Source organism: Rattus rattus, chromosome 13 (genome assembly GCF_011064425.1).
Source record: "Rattus rattus isolate New Zealand chromosome 13, Rrattus_CSIRO_v1, whole genome shotgun sequence".
Taxonomy (NCBI): Eukaryota; Metazoa; Chordata; class Mammalia; order Rodentia; family Muridae; genus Rattus; species Rattus rattus.
The window spans coordinates 10469081-10488775 of record NC_046166.1 but is presented as its reverse complement, the minus strand read 5'-3'; the positions used below and the strand labels follow the sequence as shown (position 1 = coordinate 10488775).

Here is a 19695-nt window from a genome sequence, read left to right as displayed (position 1 = left end):
GTAAGCCTGGGCTAAAAGAACCTTTTCTCTAAAAACAAAGCAAAGAACATTTCTTATTCTGTGTGATGGTTAATGCCATCAACTCAATACGAACGATCTAGAATCACCTAAGAAACAAGCCACCAGGCACAGCAGTGAGAGACTATCTGATTTCAAGTGAAAAGACCCACGTAGAATATGAGTAGCACAATTCCAAGGACTGGGGTGTAGGACTGCATAAAAAGGAAAAAGTGAGCTAAGCACTAGCATGCATCCATCTCTGCTCCTGAAAAGGGATGCAGCCCAGTGAGCTGCCTCAACTCCTATTGCTAGGACTTGCCCACCAGGATGGATTGTACCTTCAAAGTATGAACCAAACAAACTCAACATTTCATAATTTGTTTCTTGTTGGGTATTTTGTCACAATGAGAAAAGTAATATACTATCTTTAGCATGTAACTTGATGAGCCTATACTTGTAAAGTTTTTAATGCTTACCATTTTATTGCTAAGGTAATGTAAAGAAAATAGAGATCTGATCAGAACTTTCCCTTGACTTTAATATTTGCCTACATGTATGTCTGTATGGTGTGGATGCCTAGTGCCCATGGAGGACAGAAAAGGGTGCTAGCTGACCTGGAATTGGAGGTATGAATAGTTGTGAACCACCATACCATGAAACCACTGATTCATCATCTCTCTTGCCAGTTGCAGGGCTTAGTACAGGTTTAGAGAACTACTAGAGATACATGCACTTAAATAAATAACATATGAGTGTTAGGGAAATAGAGAGGGAAGGCGGGAGGGAGAGAACATTGAACTGACCCTGAGCTCATAACATCATTCTTAAAATGGTACAAGAATTCTACTTGCTCCAATATGAATTGTTATGTAAACACCAGAGGATCAGATAGGCCACATTCTAATCTTACATAGCACAAGTGATTTTGTAGAGTAACTAAAAATGATTTTTAAAAGAACAACTGCAGAGCAATCAACTTTTCATGAAGAAGAAAGATCATGAACAGCACGTAGAAATCTGGCTAAGTATTATGTCACTCATATTGGACTTCCAGGGTTATATCGTCCATCTTCTTTTAGTTCTAAAAGCAGATATATAGCACATTAATCACTGTTCATATCTTTACTCTTTGTTAGACAATTTCTGCTTTCTGACTACTCCCCGATCTAAAGAATACTTAGAACAAGGAGAGGCAGCTCTAGTGAATATGCTGACATTCTCAAGAATTGAACCAGGTGAGCATGTTTCAGGACAGCCACCTTACAACATCCTATGTTCGTTATTATTTACTTCTCCAGGAATATTATGTGACAAACAACAATTTTACATGCAGTAATAATTTATTACAGTTAAAAAAAAAATAAGCCCATGATCAACCTATGTGCGTCAATTATAAATGAGTGACAGTGTCAATGAAAACATAAATACAAGGTTCTTTTATGAGGACAATCTTGAGAGTGTGATCTGGCAAACTGTTTCATTAAATTACAATTATAAATGTTAAGAAAGTAGAGTTTTGATGGCTCAGAAGTTAAGAAAACTGGCTGCTCTTCTAGAGAACCTGGGTTCAATTCTCAGTACCCTCATAGCAGCTCACAACTGTAATTCCAGTTTCAGGGGACTCAACACAGATACATATTCATGCAAAACACCAATGCACATAAAAACCTTTTTTTCCTTAAGTAAGTTCCTTCCGGAATAGCAAAGATTAAGAGTGTCTGCTATTTCCCACTGGGTAGGCCTCTAACAGTGTGTATGTTGGAGGACGGAGGGGAGGAGCCCTACCATTTTTATAGTATGATTTGGTTTTTTAACAAAACCAATTCAAGACTACAGTAATGACAGAAACAGTAAGCTGGCTATATTTCACCCAGTCTTACCTACAAGGATTCTGTAACAAAGTAATGTAATTCCATCTGAATGATGTTCAAATAGCTGCAATACATAATAACTGTGTGTGTCTAGGTGTCTTAGACCATTATAAAAAAGAAAAAGGGAAGAAAAAAAAAAAGCCAGCAGGTTAGAGATGTCTATATAAACAAAAACTAGGGAGTCAAAGAAAAATATCCTACCTACTTCTGGCCTCAAGAGGAGCAAGACATGTACATAGTACACAAATATATATGTAAACAAAACACTTATGCACATAAAGTATAGATTTTTAAAAAATTATTTTAAAGGAAGTAATTTACAGAATATAAACAATAAGCACGTGAGAGAATGAGACTAAAGTAAAAACACAACCTAAGTCATATGCTTACATAATTACTATTCTTAAGAACTATATGCGCCAATAGTAAGTAGATTTTTCAAGATATTATTACTAAGCAACAAGCAAAGTTCAAAAATATGTAAGCCAGGCAGCTCTCTAGGAGTATGGAATACATAGCAAGCGTCAGAGCAACCAAGGTTACTTTGGTAAGACCCTGTCTCAAAAACAAAACAAAAACCCCATATAATAAAGATGGCGTGGTGGGGGTTGGGGATTTAGCTCAGTGGTAGAGCTTGCCTAGGAAGCGCAAGGCCCTGGGTTGGTCCCCAGCTCTGAAAAAGAACCAAAAAAAAAAAAAAAAAAAAAAGGCGTGGTAGCAGTCAGGAGATTAAGGCAGGAGAATTTTAGGTTACACAGTAGTTTCAGGTCAGCCAAAGGTACAGTGATTGAGAGATCCTTTCTTAAAAAATTCAAACAGTCAGGCAGTAGTGGCTAACACCTTTAATCCCAGCACTTTGAAGGCAGAGGCAGAAAAAGCTCTACAAGTCTTAGGCCAGCAGTCTACAAGAAACGCAAAAATTACACAACAAAACCCTCTCTCAAAAAAACAAAAAGGTAAAGTTTACATTTTTATAAGAAAAGAAAAGGGAGGTGAAACCAGGAAGGGGAATAACATTTGAAATGTAAATAAATAAAATAACCAATAAAAATTAAAAGAAAGGGGTTGGGGATTTAGCTCAGTGGTAGAGCGCTTGCCTAGCAAACGCAAGGCCCTGGGTTCAAGGCCCTGGGTTCGGTCCCCAGCTCCGAAAAAAAGAAAAAGAAAAAAAAAATTAAAAGAAAGTAAGAAAGCATTCTTTTTTTTTAATAAAAAGGAAAAAGAAAGAAAGATAAAGCTGGTTCCTCACAAGAGGTGGGAAATTGGGTGGAACAGGTCTCAAATGAAGTGACCTTTAACTAAATTTACTTTAAATTTTACTTTAGGAAAAATGTTAATGGTGTTCATACCATTCTCTAAGAACGGAAACAGAGGAGAAAAATTAAAATTTAAAGCAAAGCAGAACCAAGAAACCTACTTATATTTCAAATAAATTAAGGACAGACCAACTGATCAAAAGGCAGGCAGACAGAACTAGTCCCAAGTACCCTGTGAACAGTCTGACTTTACACCACTGGTCCGAGTGCTGACAAGGCATGTATGTGCCTGTAAACAAATGCTGACTAACGAGGATGTGTGCCGGGATGTGCCTGTGGTGCATGTCTAGAGGCCACACATCAATGTCAGATGTTCTCCTCTATCCTCCATCTTACAGGAAGACGGGGTCCTCCCTGAACCTGGAGCTCGCCAACTGACTAGATTGGCTGACCACTCAATTCCTGAGATGTACCAACTCCTAACTTCACAGTGACAGAGCAATACTTTTTAGAAATATTACAGGTTTGAGTAAATGTGATGCTAATGCTCACCGTCAATAAAAGGGATGAAAAAAATTGTGGGGATGAGTTGGTACTGAAGATATCTCTATGAACTCAAGACATGTGCATGTATTTTAATCTACATGAATATGTATTTTATATGTATGTGACCATATACATGCACGTTCCCTATCTCTGTTAAAGAGGCCGAAATTAATGAAAGCATACCTAGTGCATAACACCTGGTCCCTAGGGCCATCTCCAACCAATCCCAGGATGGACCTTAGCAGACAGTGTGAGATGAACCTGCTATTCAGACAGTGAACAGTTTCTCAAGAATGACAGTCATGTTATGAAGACCAAACAGCCAGTGCTTGCACTCCTGCTACCCGAGACAAGAAGGCATCCACGGGATTGGAGTTACAGGTGGCTGGGGCTTCCATGTGGATACTGAGAATCAAATCCAGGTCCTCTCAAAGAGGAGCCAGGGCTCTTAATGGCTGAACCATCACTCCAGGTCCTATTTTTAATTTTAAAAGCACATGAACTGGGCTAGAGAGATACTTCAGCAGTTAGAGCACTAACTGCTCTTTCAGAGGACTTGTATTCCATTCCTAGCACACACATGATAGCTCACAGCTATCTCTAACTCCAGTTCCAGACGATCTACCTCTGTGGGCATCAGACATGCACAAAATGCCTTTACATGCATGCAAGCAAAGAACACACATACTTCAAAAACAGAAGAACACCTGAACTAATGAAAACTAAAAGTAGTAATACTTTAGTAGTATTTAAACAAGACAATAAAGAAAAGGGTAATATAGAAAAATATTTTAATTTTCCTAAGTATTTTTACCTCATTATTTACAAAGATCAACAATTTAGAATGCCTAGTTTAGTATTCAAATATTACTTCTCTAAGAGAAAGATAATGCTAAAACTATTTTAAATTCTAGTTTGGAGAAATATTCTAATGAGCTTTAAAAGACTTTTAAAAAAAATTTCTTCTGATATGCCTGATGAGCTAGCTAGCACACAGAACATCAAACATTAACTAAAGACAAATGAAAAAAGTCAATTAAATTGACTTTCTTCCACAGCCAGAGTCAACTAGAACCCATCTGACAACCCTTAATAAAACTACTGTGGACCATCAATCCACCAAATACAAACAGACGGCCATAACGTTTAACTGTGAGACTCCTCAAGCACTCCTCCTCATCACCAGGTCCAGTCTTCCTTTTAGTCAGGCTTCACATGCATTGACGTCTGGTTTTCTAGAAATCACTACCACCTACACGTCTGAATCCAAAACTTGGAGGTAAATCCTCAAACACAAAATAGAAAAATAGGTAAATCTTCAAATAGAAAAGCAACACTCGGGGTTGGGGATTTAGCTCAGTGGTAGAGCGCTTGCCTAGGAAGCGCAAGGCCCTGGGTTCGGTCCCCAGCTCCGAAAAAAAGAACCAAAAAAAAAAAAAAAAATAGAAAAGCAACACTCACTACATACATTGGACAAAAAAACAAGCAAGCTGTTTTGGGAAAGTGAATTCTAACTGCTAAAAAAGCGCTGTGTGGAAGAACATTTGTTCTTGGGTGAGATGTGGGAGTACTTGTCCTTTAAAGTCTCTTCAGTTATGAGATTCTGTTTTTAAATTAACAACCTATAATAATTAATTTCAGAAAACAAAAAAGAATTTATAAAGCTATACAGCTTTAAAAGTGCAGGCTCATACAATTGCAATTTTATAATAAAAATTATTATGTACTCTTGACTTTAAAGTAAATTTTAAAGCAACTGCCTAAAAGCTTACTATCAAGTGTCATATTGAATAACAGACGGAAAATAAAAAAAATTAAGTCCAAAATGTTCCTTAGAAAGTCAGACAAAGAATAGGGCCAGATGGGCCCAGTTTTAAACTACAGAGAAACACTGAAAAGTAGTAGTAGAAATATTCAAAAACTGAAACCACATTATTTTCTTCAAAGACCCAGAAGCAGTCTTTTTTCTGTTATTTTGTCTCCCCCCCCCCCAGCTGAGGACCGAACCCAGGGACTTGCACTTGCTAGGCAAGCGCTCTACCACTGAGCTAAATCCCCAACCCAGAAGCAGTCTTAATTGCAAAACAAGGTAGCCAACACTTCGAGAAAATGCAACCTTCCAAGCACTGAAGGTAATTTTTGCTGATTTTTATAAAAACACTGCCTTAGCAACAGACTATGTAAAGTGAGCAGAGCAAGCAGTTCTCTCTAAACCATCACATGGATGACAGCTGCAAAAAAGGGGAAGGAGAGAAATGGAGACAGAAATGGGTGAACATTTCACCAGAATTTACACCAAAATTTCCAAATGATCAATCCTTAAAATTTAACCAAGGTTACTTAAATTCAGTCCAATTCCTAAAATCCCTTTATTTTCCTAACTAGCAAATGACTGCTTTATTAAGTCTCTGGGTTTTGGGGTCTTTTTAAAACGTGTACTAACTGTCTTGCATCCATTTATTTATATGAACCACATGCATGCCTGGAGCCTGCAGAGGTCAAAGAGGATGTCAGTTCCCTAGAATTAATGAACTAAGAACCCATGTGAACACTAGGAATCAAACCTGGGTTCTCTAGAAGAACAATAATGCTTTTAACCACTGAACCAGTTCTCAAGTCCAACAAATGACTTTTTAAAGCCATTATTTAAACTATTTTTAAACAGTTTTCTTTCACGCTGCTCCTGTAGCATAACCTCCCAGCCAGCCCTCAACCCTACTATAAACAACTCCTGCTTATATTCCTGGTAAAGTTAAAAACTGTATTGACGGACTGGAGAGATGGCTCAGCGGTTAGAGCACTGACTGTTCTTCCAGAGGTCCTGAGTTCAAATCCCAGCAACTACATGGTGGCTCGCAACCATCTGTAATGGGATCTGATGCCTTCTTCTGTTGTGTCTGAAGACAGCTACAATGTACTTATATATAATAAATAAATCTAAAAAAAACCTGTACTGACATATTTAATAAATTAATGTGGGGCTGGAGAAGCTGGTCAGCAGTGGAAAACACATCAGGTGGACCTGGTCTGATTCCCACATGGTGGTTCAGAGCCATCTGTAATCCAATTCCAGGGACAAAGTCTTCTGACCTCTTTAGGCAATTAGGCATACAAGTGGGTATATTACATACAGGCAGGTAAAACACTCATATACATAAATATTTAAAAATGTTAAAGAAAGTTAATATAAGGAAGTAGAGAAAAGGAAGGTCTTGGCTAGGCTGGCTATATCACTAAAGAAGATGACCTACGTGATCAAGAAACTTACTGACAAATATTACTAGGACTAACTAAACGGTTGAACATATTGAAGACAATGACAGTCAGATTTCTCACTGTAGTTAAAGAGAATAAAATACTAAAGCATGAAGGGCAGAATAAACATGGTGTTGGACCAGAAGGGAAAGTACCAGTGTGAACTCTAGGTTGTATACAATCAGTCATGAAGTCATATGTAAAATCACAGCAGAATGGGGCAGAGATACATAGGATAGTAAGTAGAGAGGGATTGCCTGGCATGACCCTAGAGGACCCTTAGGAAGGCCCTAAATACAAGGCATTATTTAAGTCCTTAGTCTGTAACAATAAACAATAGCAATAAAGTATATGTATACTCTTTATGTTTCACAGTTCTGTATACTTAAACAGTCTTGAAACAATGTTACAAACAGTAACTCCTCTAATGTTCACATCAACCAAAATGAATCAGGGAAGCATTAGAAAAATGTAAGTTGAGGCCACTCTACAACTGCTGAGAACATTTCCTACATCCATTCATACCCACTTCTACCCTAGGGTATCTGGAAGATAATCTACATAAAAATTCCTTGGAGAATTTAGTTTTCTGTGAATCCTAACTACTCATATGAAAGTAGGGGGCATTTAAGTCTCTTTAGGGAATAAAAGATGACAAACTACTGTTACAAGAACGCTTTATTCACGTTATGTATTTAAAGTGTGTGCAATCCCATATATAGCTTTTTAAATTTAAACAAATCAGCAATAATTTCCTTAATTTTCCTGATACTACGATATCGTGTCCATCCATACAGCAGCAAACAGGTCTGCTGCCAACTTGTTTTCCATGACCTGATTTACTTTAGGCCAGATAAATTATTTCAAAATCAGGTCAAGTACATGTACACTATTACCGCTGTGAACTCTGAATAGCAAAGCAAAATCTCTCAAGATTAAATTTAAAACTAAATTTAAAAACTGAACACAGGGATGTAGATATAGCTTACTGGTAGAGTGCTTGCCTAGGATGTATGAGGCCTTGGGTTAGATCACTAATACTAAAAAAACAAAACACTACCAAAATATTTTTTTTTCTTTTTTTTTTCAGAGCTGGGGACTGAACCCAGGGCCTCGCGCTTGCTAGGCAAGCGCTCTACCACTGAGCTAAATCCCCAACCCCCCAAAATATTAAATACAAATAAGCACACACGATGAGCTTGACTAATTGAAATATTAAAGTAAAATAAGTAAAAAAAAATCATAAAATTAACAAGGAACTGTTTTGAGATAGGGTTTCACTTACATAGACCTGACTGACCTAACACACTCTAACTGGCCTTGAGCTCACAGAGATCCACATTCCCCTGCGGGAATTAAAGACCTGTGCCACCATCCTTGGCTTTAAGAGAGGGTCTGTGTTATATACCTCAGTCTAGCTTCAAACTAACACCAAATCTCCTGTATATCAGCCCGAGTGCTTGTTATTATACATGTGTCACTTTGCCCACTTTCTGACCAGTCACCCTTAGTAAGATACAATTTAAGAGCCAAAAGAACTGCAAACATAGCTTAAACCTCACTCACTATTTATTGATCCCAGTAACAATCACTAGTCCATTACAATGTGGTTTTTATGGGGGCATAGGCTACAGCAGTAAGCAAAATACAAAAATGTCACATCAGGGCTTACAAAATGGCTTAGCAGGTAAAAGCACTTGCCATGCACACCTGATAATTTGAGTTCAATTCCTGGATCATATAATGGGAGAACTGAGAACTCCAGAATTTTGCCATCTGACATTCAGTCATACAGGTACAATATGTGAATGGCCTCTCCTCCAAAACATTAATATATTCTTTTAATTCTGATATGCTAAATTTAAAGTAAAGCTATCAATATAAACCTATGGCTTCTTTTTAACATGTCTCCTAGCTGTCTAATGACAGGGTCTTTCAGCAATAAATATAGTTAATTAATACTCAGGTATCCTACATATTTATCCTCCTCAAAAAGAACCAAGAGTCCTAAAATAAATGATTTTTTTTTTTTTTTTGGTTCTTTTTTTCAGAGCTGGGGACCGAACCCAGGGCCTTGCGCTTCCTAGGCAAGCGCTCTACCACTGAGCTAAATCCCCAACCCCGAATTCTTTAATTGAAAAAAAAAAAGTACATGATGAATCTCAGTCAAAAGGAGTTCAAAGATGTTGGGGTTACATAAAAGAGAAATGAGAGCTAGAAATTGTTCCTACTAGCCCAATCTAAAACTATGGCACACAAAGAAAAGTCAAAACCTATCATACTACATTTAATAATTTTAAAGTTTATTATATATATATTTAAGAAATATAAGTGTTTTGACAAACATGTAGAATGATCAGTATAAGTTAACAAAATTATATATCTATCCCTTCCATAATTAATTTTTGCAGTGTGGTAAGAGGGCCTAAAGCCTACTTTTTAAGCAAAATTTCAATACACAATATTGTATTTCTGTTGAATATGTAACAGAACAATATATGGCTTTAGATTTACTAATTCTTCAGTATACCTTTTACTAATACCTAGCCATTTCCTTTGCCTCTGTGCAAAGAATACAGCCAGGTATAGTGGCATTATTCTATCTCAACATTGTCTTTTAGATTTACCATAAAAGTGATCATGCTTGGCTTATTTTACTACGCATAATGCTAATAATTGTCTATCAGTGATGGGGAAAGAGACTATATTATTCCATTTACTAAATGTAAAAGAGTTAAATTTTCAACAGTCTGCAGCAGTCAGTATAAAAAGTTACGGCAATAAGGTTTGTAAATACTTTGTCACTAAGGAGTGGAACATTTAGAAATGATTAGAAGGTATGCCCTTGGAGTAGATGTGGCCTTAGAAAAGGTATTATCACTGAGATTGTGCTTTGAAGATGTGTGTGTGTGTGTGTTTGTGTGTGTGTGTGTGTGTGTGAAAGAGAGACAGAGAGACTGACTCTGACTCTCTCTTAGCTTTCATGCAGCTTGCAGATCCCATGAGTTCTCAGCTACTACTCCAGTACCATTCCTGCCTCCTGCAGCCACTCTCCCAGCCGCAATGATAATGAACTAACCCCTGAAACTAAGCAAGCCCCCAATTCAATGCTTTCTTCTATAAGTTTCATGGCCTCTCTTCACATCAATAAACATTAAGACAAGGTTCAATACTAGAAGCAAACAATAATGAGTGAGAAGATACAAAGCAGAATAGGGTATTTGGATGGCCTCTGAATACCTTACTTAAATTATAAAAGGGATAAATGTCATTGTTTTTAACAAAGCTTGCAATCCCAACCTCTGCTAGTTATTGAAGCAATATTAAAGGCCAAGAATACATACACAAGGTCCTAGATTCAAATCTCCCACAGTGTGGGAGATATAAATAAAAATATAGAAAAAATGGGGTTGGGGATTTAGCTCAGTGGTAGGGCGCTTGCCTAGCAAGCACAAGGCCCTGGGTTCAGTCCCCAGCTCCGAAAAAAAGAAAAGAAAAAAAAAAAAAAAAAAATATAGAAAAACCACCAGGCAGTGATAGCTCGTGCCTTTAATCCCAGCACTCAGGAGGCAGAAATCAGTTGGATCTCTTGAGTTTCAGGCCAGCCTGATCTACAAAATAGGTTCCTGGACAGCCAAGGCTACAAAAAGAAAACTGTCTCAAACAAACAAACAAACAAATAAAAATAATGGAATATTCAAAAATACAGCTTCAAGTGTAAGGAAATATAAACAATTATCAACAATGAAGCTCTGGAAGAAAAAAATTTCTTAAATCTAATACAGGAGATAGATTTACGAATTTACAGCTTCCTAAGCCAAAAGTGGAGAGCAAGTTAAATAACTATCAAGGAAATAATTAGATAACTTCTACATGTGGAACAGTCCTAAAGACAAGTATCACGGCTTCCTAATAAAAATAAGTGAAAGAGAATTCTTTGTAAATAAGAATCTATTTAAATAAGGTCTATATAAAAACAAAACAGGAGGAGGAAGATGGAGAAAGAGGACGACCCAGATTCATGTGGCTTTAAATATCTTATAAGGGATGGATAATTACAGGACAATTTGTCTTATCTAGGTGGGCAGTTTATATCAATATCAATTGGCTCTGAGTTTATTGTATGGATGTGTTGTGGGGTGAGAATTTACTGACATAAATCTGATTAATAACTTAAAAGAAAAACATTCCAAACTGCTATACGAGACTCAGTTAAAAGAGGTGGGGAGGGAACTAAGACTTTCTGAGGACTTCTGATAAAAACAGTATGATCAGGCTTTAAGAATTGTGTTTTAAAAGCATTTATTTTCTTATAGGTTTTAGTCTTATCACTAGACAGGAGATTCTTTTTTCTTAAGAAATGCTTAGGCCAGGAGTGGTGGCACACTCTTTTAATCCCAGGACTGAGAGGTAGAGAGGATCTCTGAATTCTAGGTTGGCCTGATTTCCGGAGACCCCAGGACAGGCAGAGCTACAAAGAAACGCTATCTTGCAAAAACAGAAGGAAAAAAAGAAATGCTTGTGCTAGTAACGAAATTAATTTCAAATACTACAGTATATACATGATATGTACTGTATAATAGACATGTTATACAGATAGAAAGAACACAGTGTATATACCACGATAGCAAAATGCTAGCCAAAAATAAATTCATACTGAGAGAGAAGGGGTTTCACATTTCTTTTTTGGATCTGAAGTTTCTGACAATAAAAATTTTGAGAACAAAATAAAGCAGAGTACTATCAGCCATCAAGTCTCGGAGTATAGGAGATGGAACTAGAGACAGACCAGACTCTTCCAGGAGACGACAAATTCAAAACTATTTTCATAATTGCAGTATTGTTATTTGCCTTTCTCAGTGTGTTGAAATTCCTATGGATGGTGCTGAAGCCATTTTGATGGTGTCTTGGCAAGAATCTGTTAAACCTACAAAATTATACCTCTTCTCATCACTCCCTCAAACCATAAAGGTCAGCTTCAATAAGTCTGAGAACTATCAACTTTATTAAATCTCAATTTTTCATATGACAAATGTACATAAAATACCTGTGCATACAACCCTTTGAGCTGTATATATCTAGCTATGTTTGTCAGAAAACTCATTTTTTTACTTCAAAGACTAATAAATATCCTTATTAAGACTTGGGTAACTGGCAAAAATATTTCTGTAAAGGAATAAAGTGAGACTGTTAGCTAATCCCTTTAAGGCATTTGATGCCGATGAGAAAAAAATATCAACTCTAGCAAAAACTAAAATTCTGGAGACCTTGATCTATTATTATTGTTGGCTTGATGATAGTAACATGGATTTTATTTATTTTGTTAATAATGGCTTGGTTTTTTTTTTTTTTTTCATTTTTATTAAATTGGGTATTTCTTATTCACATTTCAAATATTCCCTTTCCTGGTTTCCAGTCCATCGGCCCCCTAACCCCTCTGCCTCTCCTTCTATATGGTGTTCTTCCCCCCACCCCAACAATCCTGTACACTGGGGGTCCAGCCTTGGCAGGACCAAGGGCTTTCCCTTCCATTGCTGCCCCTACAAGGCTATTCACCACTACCTATGAATTTGGAACCCAGGGTCTGTCCATGTATAGTCTTTGGGTAGTGGTTTAGTCCCTGGAAGCTCTGGTTGGTTGACATTGTTGTTCTAATGGGGTCCCAAGCCCCTTCAGCTCTTTCAGTCCTTTCTCTAATTCCTCCAACGGAAGTCCCATTCTCAATTCAGTGATTTGCTGCTGGTATTCGCCTCTGGGTTTGACATACTCTGGCTGTGTCTTTCAGGAGAGATCTATATCCGGTTCCTGTCAGTCTGCACTTCTTAGCTTCATCCATCTTATCTAGTTTTGGTGGCTGTATATGTATGGGCCACATGTGGGGCAGGCTCTGAATGGGTGTTCCTTCAGTCTCTGTTCTAAACTTTGCCTCCTTATCTCCTCCTATGAGTATTTTTGTTCCCCTTTTAAAGAAGGAGAGAGGCATCCACATTTTGGTCATCCATCTTGAGTTTCATGTGTTCTGTGCATCTTGGGTAATTCGAGCATTTGGGCTAATAGCCACTTATCAACGAGTGCACACCATTAACATGAATTTTTTGATTGATTATAACAAAATGTTTTGCCTTAGAAAGTTTGTATAACTCAAGGTGGCCAGTATTTTCCAAACAGCCAATACATATGGTTTTAAAGCATGCATGGATGAAAGGTATATTCAAAATGTAAGGAGAAGCATGTTTACATTAGATTTTCTTCAAATATTTCAACCAATATAACACGGAAAAATATACTGAAGACAAGACATGAGAATACAACTGTTCTCCCGCAAGACATAGAGAGTCCTGGCTGGCCTTAAACTCAAGATTTACCTACCTCTGCATCCCCAGTGCTGGGATTATATGCATGAGCCACCACACCAAGCCTTCAAGTGTCTTTTTTTTTTAGAGCCTGCCTTTACAGAGATTTACAAAAATAAAGGTACTTATTTTTATTCTGTATTTCTTCTATACTTTTGGCTTGAAAATATTTTTTTTTAAAGATTTATTCATTTATTATATATAAGTACACTGTAGCTGTCTTCAGATACACCAGAAAAGGGCATCGGATCTCTTTACAGATGGTTGTGAGCCACCATGTGGTTGCTGGGATTTGAACTCAGGACCTCTGGAAGAGCAGTCGGAGCCCTTAACCACTGAGCCATCTCTCCAGCCCTTGAAAATAATTTTTATATAAATTATGTCACACCAGTTTATTATTTTAGGAGAATCATAAATAAATACAAATGGGGTATGTTTTTCATTTCTAATCTACTCAATGTTTTTGGTAGTTTTTCTTTACTGTGTTTATTTAAAACAGAATCTTGTTATGTGGCCCAAAATTGTACAGCTGTAATTTGTACTGTTCCTGTATCAGCTCCCTAATCATAGATGCATGCCACCATACTTGGCTCTATCTAACCTAATACAGACAGACAGAAGCTGTATAATTACAAGTTCTTTGGGGTCCTTAATACATGTTAAGAATGTAAAGTAACCAACCTTAAACACACACACACACACACACACACTTAAAAAAATGTGACTGAGACCCTCCTACCCATTGATGAATATTGCTCTTAAAACTAACATATATCATAAACCATTTTATAAAAACTAAAAGTGCATCTAAACAGTTATATCTTTGAAAATACCCAATGATCTTTAACAGAAATAAAAGGAAAAAAAATAAGACAAAATATATTTACATTCTAGCTACATAAAATTAATTCATTTAGCAAGAATAAAGTTTTTAGTGGCAAGTTCAAGAATAAAACACAACAGGCTTTCTAAATGTAATAAACATGCTCAGTACCATCAAACAGGCCATATTAAATTACATGCTGCAGTGCCAAAAAATGAAGGTGGGCCACATCACCATGTTATAGCACACATCACTCAGACTAGGCAATGGTGGCACTTATTTTTAGTCCTAGCACTGCGGGGGCAGGATCTCTGCAAGTTCCAGGACAGCCAGGACTGTTACACAGAGAACCCAAACCCTATCTACAAACAAACAAACAAACAAAAATTACTCAAATAGACCAAAAACCTAAATAAAACTATAAAACTTTTGAGCAAAAACAATTTTCAAAACCTATATTGAATTTGGTAATGAATTCTTGACTGTGACATCAAAACCAGGGACAACAAAAGTGAAAAAAATAAAAATTTTAAATTTGGCAAAGAGGGAGGTGTAACATCAAGAGAACAAAATATTTGCAAATTATGTATAGTAAGGAATTCCTTTTAAACTAAATTTTACATCATGCAAAACATTGCCAATTAACAAAAAAAATCACAGAAAAACTCGCCCCAAATATTATACAACTCATTGAACGTCTCTTTTATACAGAATAGAAACTCAGTCCCTTCTCATCCCCTAACATTTAACATTTTCTTTTCTTTTTTTTTTTGGATCTGGGGACCGAACCCAGGGCCTTGCGCTTCCTAGACAAGCGCTCTACCACTGAGCTAAATCCCCAACCCCTAGCATTTTCTTTCTTATATGTTATATTGTGTGCCCACATTTGTTTATACACACACACACACACACACACACACACACACACACACCAAATATCCATTCATCTTTTTTTTTTCTTCAGAGCTGGGGACCAAACCCAGGGCTAAATCCCCAACCCCCATTCATCTTTTGATGGACAACTATACCTATGCTGATTCCAAATTCTTTGCTACAGTAAATGAAGCAGCAATGAATATGGGGGTACACACATCCCCACAGCAGGTATGGAGTTCTCTGGGTATACACCCAGGAGTGAGAGAGCAGGCTCATATGGTACTTTAAGTTTTTTGAAAAATCTTCTGAATTCCTATAACTAAACATAAAAAATAAACCCTTAGTTTTAAAAGGGCAAAAGACTCAATTGGCGGGGCTGGAGAGATGGCTCAGCGGTTAAGAGCACCACTACTCTTCCAGAGGTCCTGAGTTCAATTCCCAGCAACCACATGGTGGCTCACATGGCTATCTGTAAAGAGATCCGATATCCTCTTCTGGTGGGTCTGAAGACAGCTACAGTGTACTTATATATAATAAATGAATAAATCTTTAAAAAAAAAATACTCAATTGGCCATTTCTCAAAATACAAATAGGGTTAGGGAGACAGCTCAGTCAGTAAAGTACTTGCCTTACAAGCATGAGCAACTCATTTCAATTCCAGCATTTACATAAAAACTGGGCACAGTAACACATACTTGTAATCCTAGAAAGGTAGAGACAGGAAGATTCCCTGGGCTTTGCTAGCCAGCAGTAGTAGTCTAGCTGAATCTATGAACTCTAAGCTGAGTGAAATCCTGTCTCAAAGAATAAGATAGGGAACAATAGAGGAAGATACCTTAAAGGGTCTTGAGGAACCCAAAGGCACATGCAGAATAAACAACAACAAAAAATACACACACACACACACACACACACACACACACGTAAAAATTTTTTTTTTTTTAATTAAAATCACCAATAGTAATGCTTTACTTACCCGTTTGGGGCCACTAAAAATCTTTCTGGTGTTTTCCTTGGATTTATCTCCTTGTTTACTTATGGGCTTCTTCACACTCTCAGGCACACCAGGCAAGTCCTCTGTAAAATCCAAGTTTTCTGAAATGGTAATCAAAACTAGCTAGCATTCCACTGTTTCAAGCTATCAGAAAATTTAAGGCTTTTTTAAGAAAACTTTAATGTTGGGGAAAATAATAAAGGATTAAAAAGTAGTAATGGGGGCTGGAGAGATGGCTCAAGGGTTAAGAGCACTGACTGCTCTTCCAGAGGTCCTGAGTTCAATTCCCAGCAACCACATGGTGGCTCATAGCCATCTGCAATGAGATCTGATGCCCTCTTCTGGTTGTCCGAAGATAGTGACAGTGTCATATACGTTAAATAAATAAATCTTTAAAAAAAAAAAAAAAAAAAGTAGTAATGGCTGATGTAACCCTACCCTCTACTTCAAAATCTACTACATATCTGTTCTAGTTGTATTGTGTATTAAGAGCAAAAATCAAATCTTTTCTGTTTTGCTGAGAATGGGTCTTTATGCCTGGAATTCACTATATATCCCAAAGTGGGATCTAACTCATGGCAATCCTCTGCATTAGCCTCCCAAATACGGAAATTACAATCACCACGTAATTGCCTATCACCACGCCTCGCTTAAAATTGTTTCCAAAATAAAATTTGAACTTCATAGATAATGTAACTGCCAGAGATCTATAGTTACTAACACTGATATATAATTTACAAACTCATAAAAATACCAAATTTCTCTAAATTTTATGCTTTTTCTTCATTTTAAGTTCATGAAATCATGCTGACCTAAAAGAATACTTGCTGGACGCCAGTTAGGCAGAGCTGATGAAACAGACTTAGAATGCAAACCTACGTAGTCTGTGTCAATGCTGTAGTCTGTGTCAATGCTGTATGCTTCCAGTACCTTTATGTGTTTGTGCTAACTGGGAGTTTAGAGTTCTCTGATACATGGTAGGTAATTTTTGGTGTGACTCTCAAAAGTCAAAGACATTTCATTTAAGCACCCTAGACATAGTTCGAAGTATGTAAGAGGCTGCTGACTTCTACAAAGACAACCACTATAAATTTTTTTTAAGATTTATAATACGTATGAGTGTTTTAGGCAACTAATTCTTTGAGGAGGGTTTTCTTACACCCTTTTTGTTCCCACGTAACTGCAGGGTCAGCTCTAGCCTATTTTAGCTCCCGAATAAAAGACAGAGACCTGGAATTTTAGCAAGATTAAGCACTAAGCTAGGCAGGTTCTGAGCTATTCTAACCTGGTTATCTGCACATTTCCCAGCTATGTGGTCTTTTACCTGCATCTGTCTTGCCCTGGCTTACTCAGGTCCATGTGTGTCCTCATGGCTGCTCTCATAGAGGCCTCAAAGGAGATCCCGCTGGTCCATCCCCATGGTCTCTCACCTTCTCACTCTCTCCTCTCCAGTCTCTTTCCGGGACCCAAACTGGGATTGGAAGTCTTGCCCTGTTTTCTTCTGTCTACTAACTAGCCGATCAGTTCTTTATTAGCCAATCGGAAGTGATGGAAAACAATTTTTATTTAACATTAAGACTGGAGATGCAGGGTTGGGGATTTAGCTCAGTGGTAGAGCGCTTGCCCAGCAAGCGCAAGGCCCTGGGTTGGGCCCCCAGCTCCGAAAAAAAAAAAAAAAAAAAAAAAAAAAAGACTGGAGATGCTTGACCACGCCACTGTCCAGACTGCAGATGGCTGGGCACAGAAATCAGCATCTGAATACAGTGCACAAAACCATCCCCTAACAGTTCTGCCCCTATGTATATAAATGAACTACACGCCTGCCTAGGGATACTGCAGAGATGCTAAGGCATCAGATCCTCTGGAACTGAAGTTGAGGGTGCTGGGAACTAAGAGCAACAAACACACATAACCACTGAGCCATCTCTCCAGTCCCAAAGAAGACAAAATTTGAAAAAGCACAATCTCTGGGTGTGGTGCACAGTCTTAATCCTAGCACTTGTGAGGCTGAATCAGGAGGAAAAAGAAAACAACAAAGATAGCTATCCTTGGCAAGTACAATGCAGTTCAATGACCTGTGAGTCTACACATAAAAGCTACTAAAGGACTAGATTACTTCTCAAACAATTATAAACATTTCCTTCTAATTTAAAAGAGAACCTCAACTTTTAAAAAGGATTGCTTTATATCAAGACTGAACTGCAACTTGGTGTTTCTCATCCAAGTGCTCTTTAGTTTTTAAATGTTAAATTCAGTATCAACTTCACTTCTCAAAGTGAGTCTAACTTTCCATATTCCAAAATTTAAGTTCTATTACTCCAAGAAGAAAAAAAAAAAAAAAAAAAAAAAGACCTAGCTCTCACTAGAAACTCAACTATTAAGAGAACCTTATCATCGAGCCTACAATCTTGACACAAATCATAGTAAAACAGAATACATTGAATATTCAGTAGACTGAACTATACACTTTGCTTTGTCATGTGCATATTTGTCATTGTACATGTGTACATGTGATCTCTGTCTGTCTCTCTGTCTCTCTGTGTGAATGTGTGTTATGACATAGCAGTTCTATTCCTAGATATATACCTAACAGAAATGTGCACATATTACTCCAAGAGATGTGTACTACATTATTGACAGTAATTCAAAGATAGCCAAAATATGGAAGCAACCAAATGGCCATCACCCTTTGTGGAGCTGGCACAGTAGTATCTTGTATAGCAATGAGACAAGCTCTCACTGCAAACAATGTGGCTGAACCTCACAAATCCAGCATGCAACAATGAAGCCCAGCAGAATAGATACACACTTTATCAATCCATATTAAACTAATAAACAGACAAGGTTACTGTATAGCAACAGAAACAAGGAGGTGGGGCCTACACTGGGGAAATGAAAGCATGGCTGAAATGAGGCAGAACCTACTGAGGGCTGGGAATTCCCCTTTCCAACATGAGGCAGACTAGATGCATAGGTATACTTTCTTTGTGAAAACTCCTCAGTGTCTTCATGTACAATTTTTGGCATTTGCAAATCTGTACTGTATCTGTATATGTGCGTGCTGTTTCAATAAAAAGCCTGCCTTTTGATGGCCTCACAACAACAACAACAACAAAAAAAACAAAACACAGAATACATACCTACTAGTACTTTTCAATCCTATGAAACCACAATTTAAGAGGCTTGGAGTATGTTTTAAATGTTTTTTTTAGTTTTGTGCGATTTATAAAGGGTTTAATTAATTTCTTTTGAGTATGTCCCCCGTTAAAACCATCTGTTATCAGTACAGTTCTAAATATCCAAAAACTACACTTATGTCTACATTGCATTTGGATTTTCAAAGCTAAAACAAGATGTTTGATATCTTTGTCCCAAAGACTCAACAGTATAAAATTCTCACATAAACTCCCATATGCTGGCCTAGGGTTGTATTTCACTGGAAGAGATTACTTACATGCAATTTAGTAACTTATATGGGTTTAGAACCCAATCCAAAATAAAAAACTTTAAATGACAGTTACTGACAGTTTGATATATATAACACTCCCCAGTATACCATACAATTTCAGACCTAATCACTTACATGTAAAATGCTATACTTATGCGTAAGACAATCTATGCTTCTACTAAAGTGTAATATAATAAACTAAGGCTCAAGAGATCGCTCGGTGGTTAAGAAAGTTTGCTGCTCTTCCCAAGGATCTGAGTTCAGTATTCAGC

At 37.3% G+C, this 19695-nt stretch overlaps 1 protein-coding gene across 4 annotated transcripts in view; it reads right to left on the bottom strand.

The window, feature by feature from the left end:
• Positions 1 to 19695, bottom strand: part of Wapl (WAPL cohesin release factor) — a 69212-nt gene that overhangs the window by 31145 nt on the left and 18372 nt on the right. For 3 of the 4 annotated variants that reach the window (XM_032919417.1, XM_032919420.1, XM_032919418.1), the window contains exon 4: positions 15958 to 16076. In XM_032919417.1, the coding sequence (XP_032775308.1) occupies positions 15958 to 16076 (119 nt within the window). The remainder of the gene's footprint in view (positions 1 to 15957; positions 16077 to 19695) is intronic. The other variant, XM_032919419.1, reaches the window with a different exon arrangement.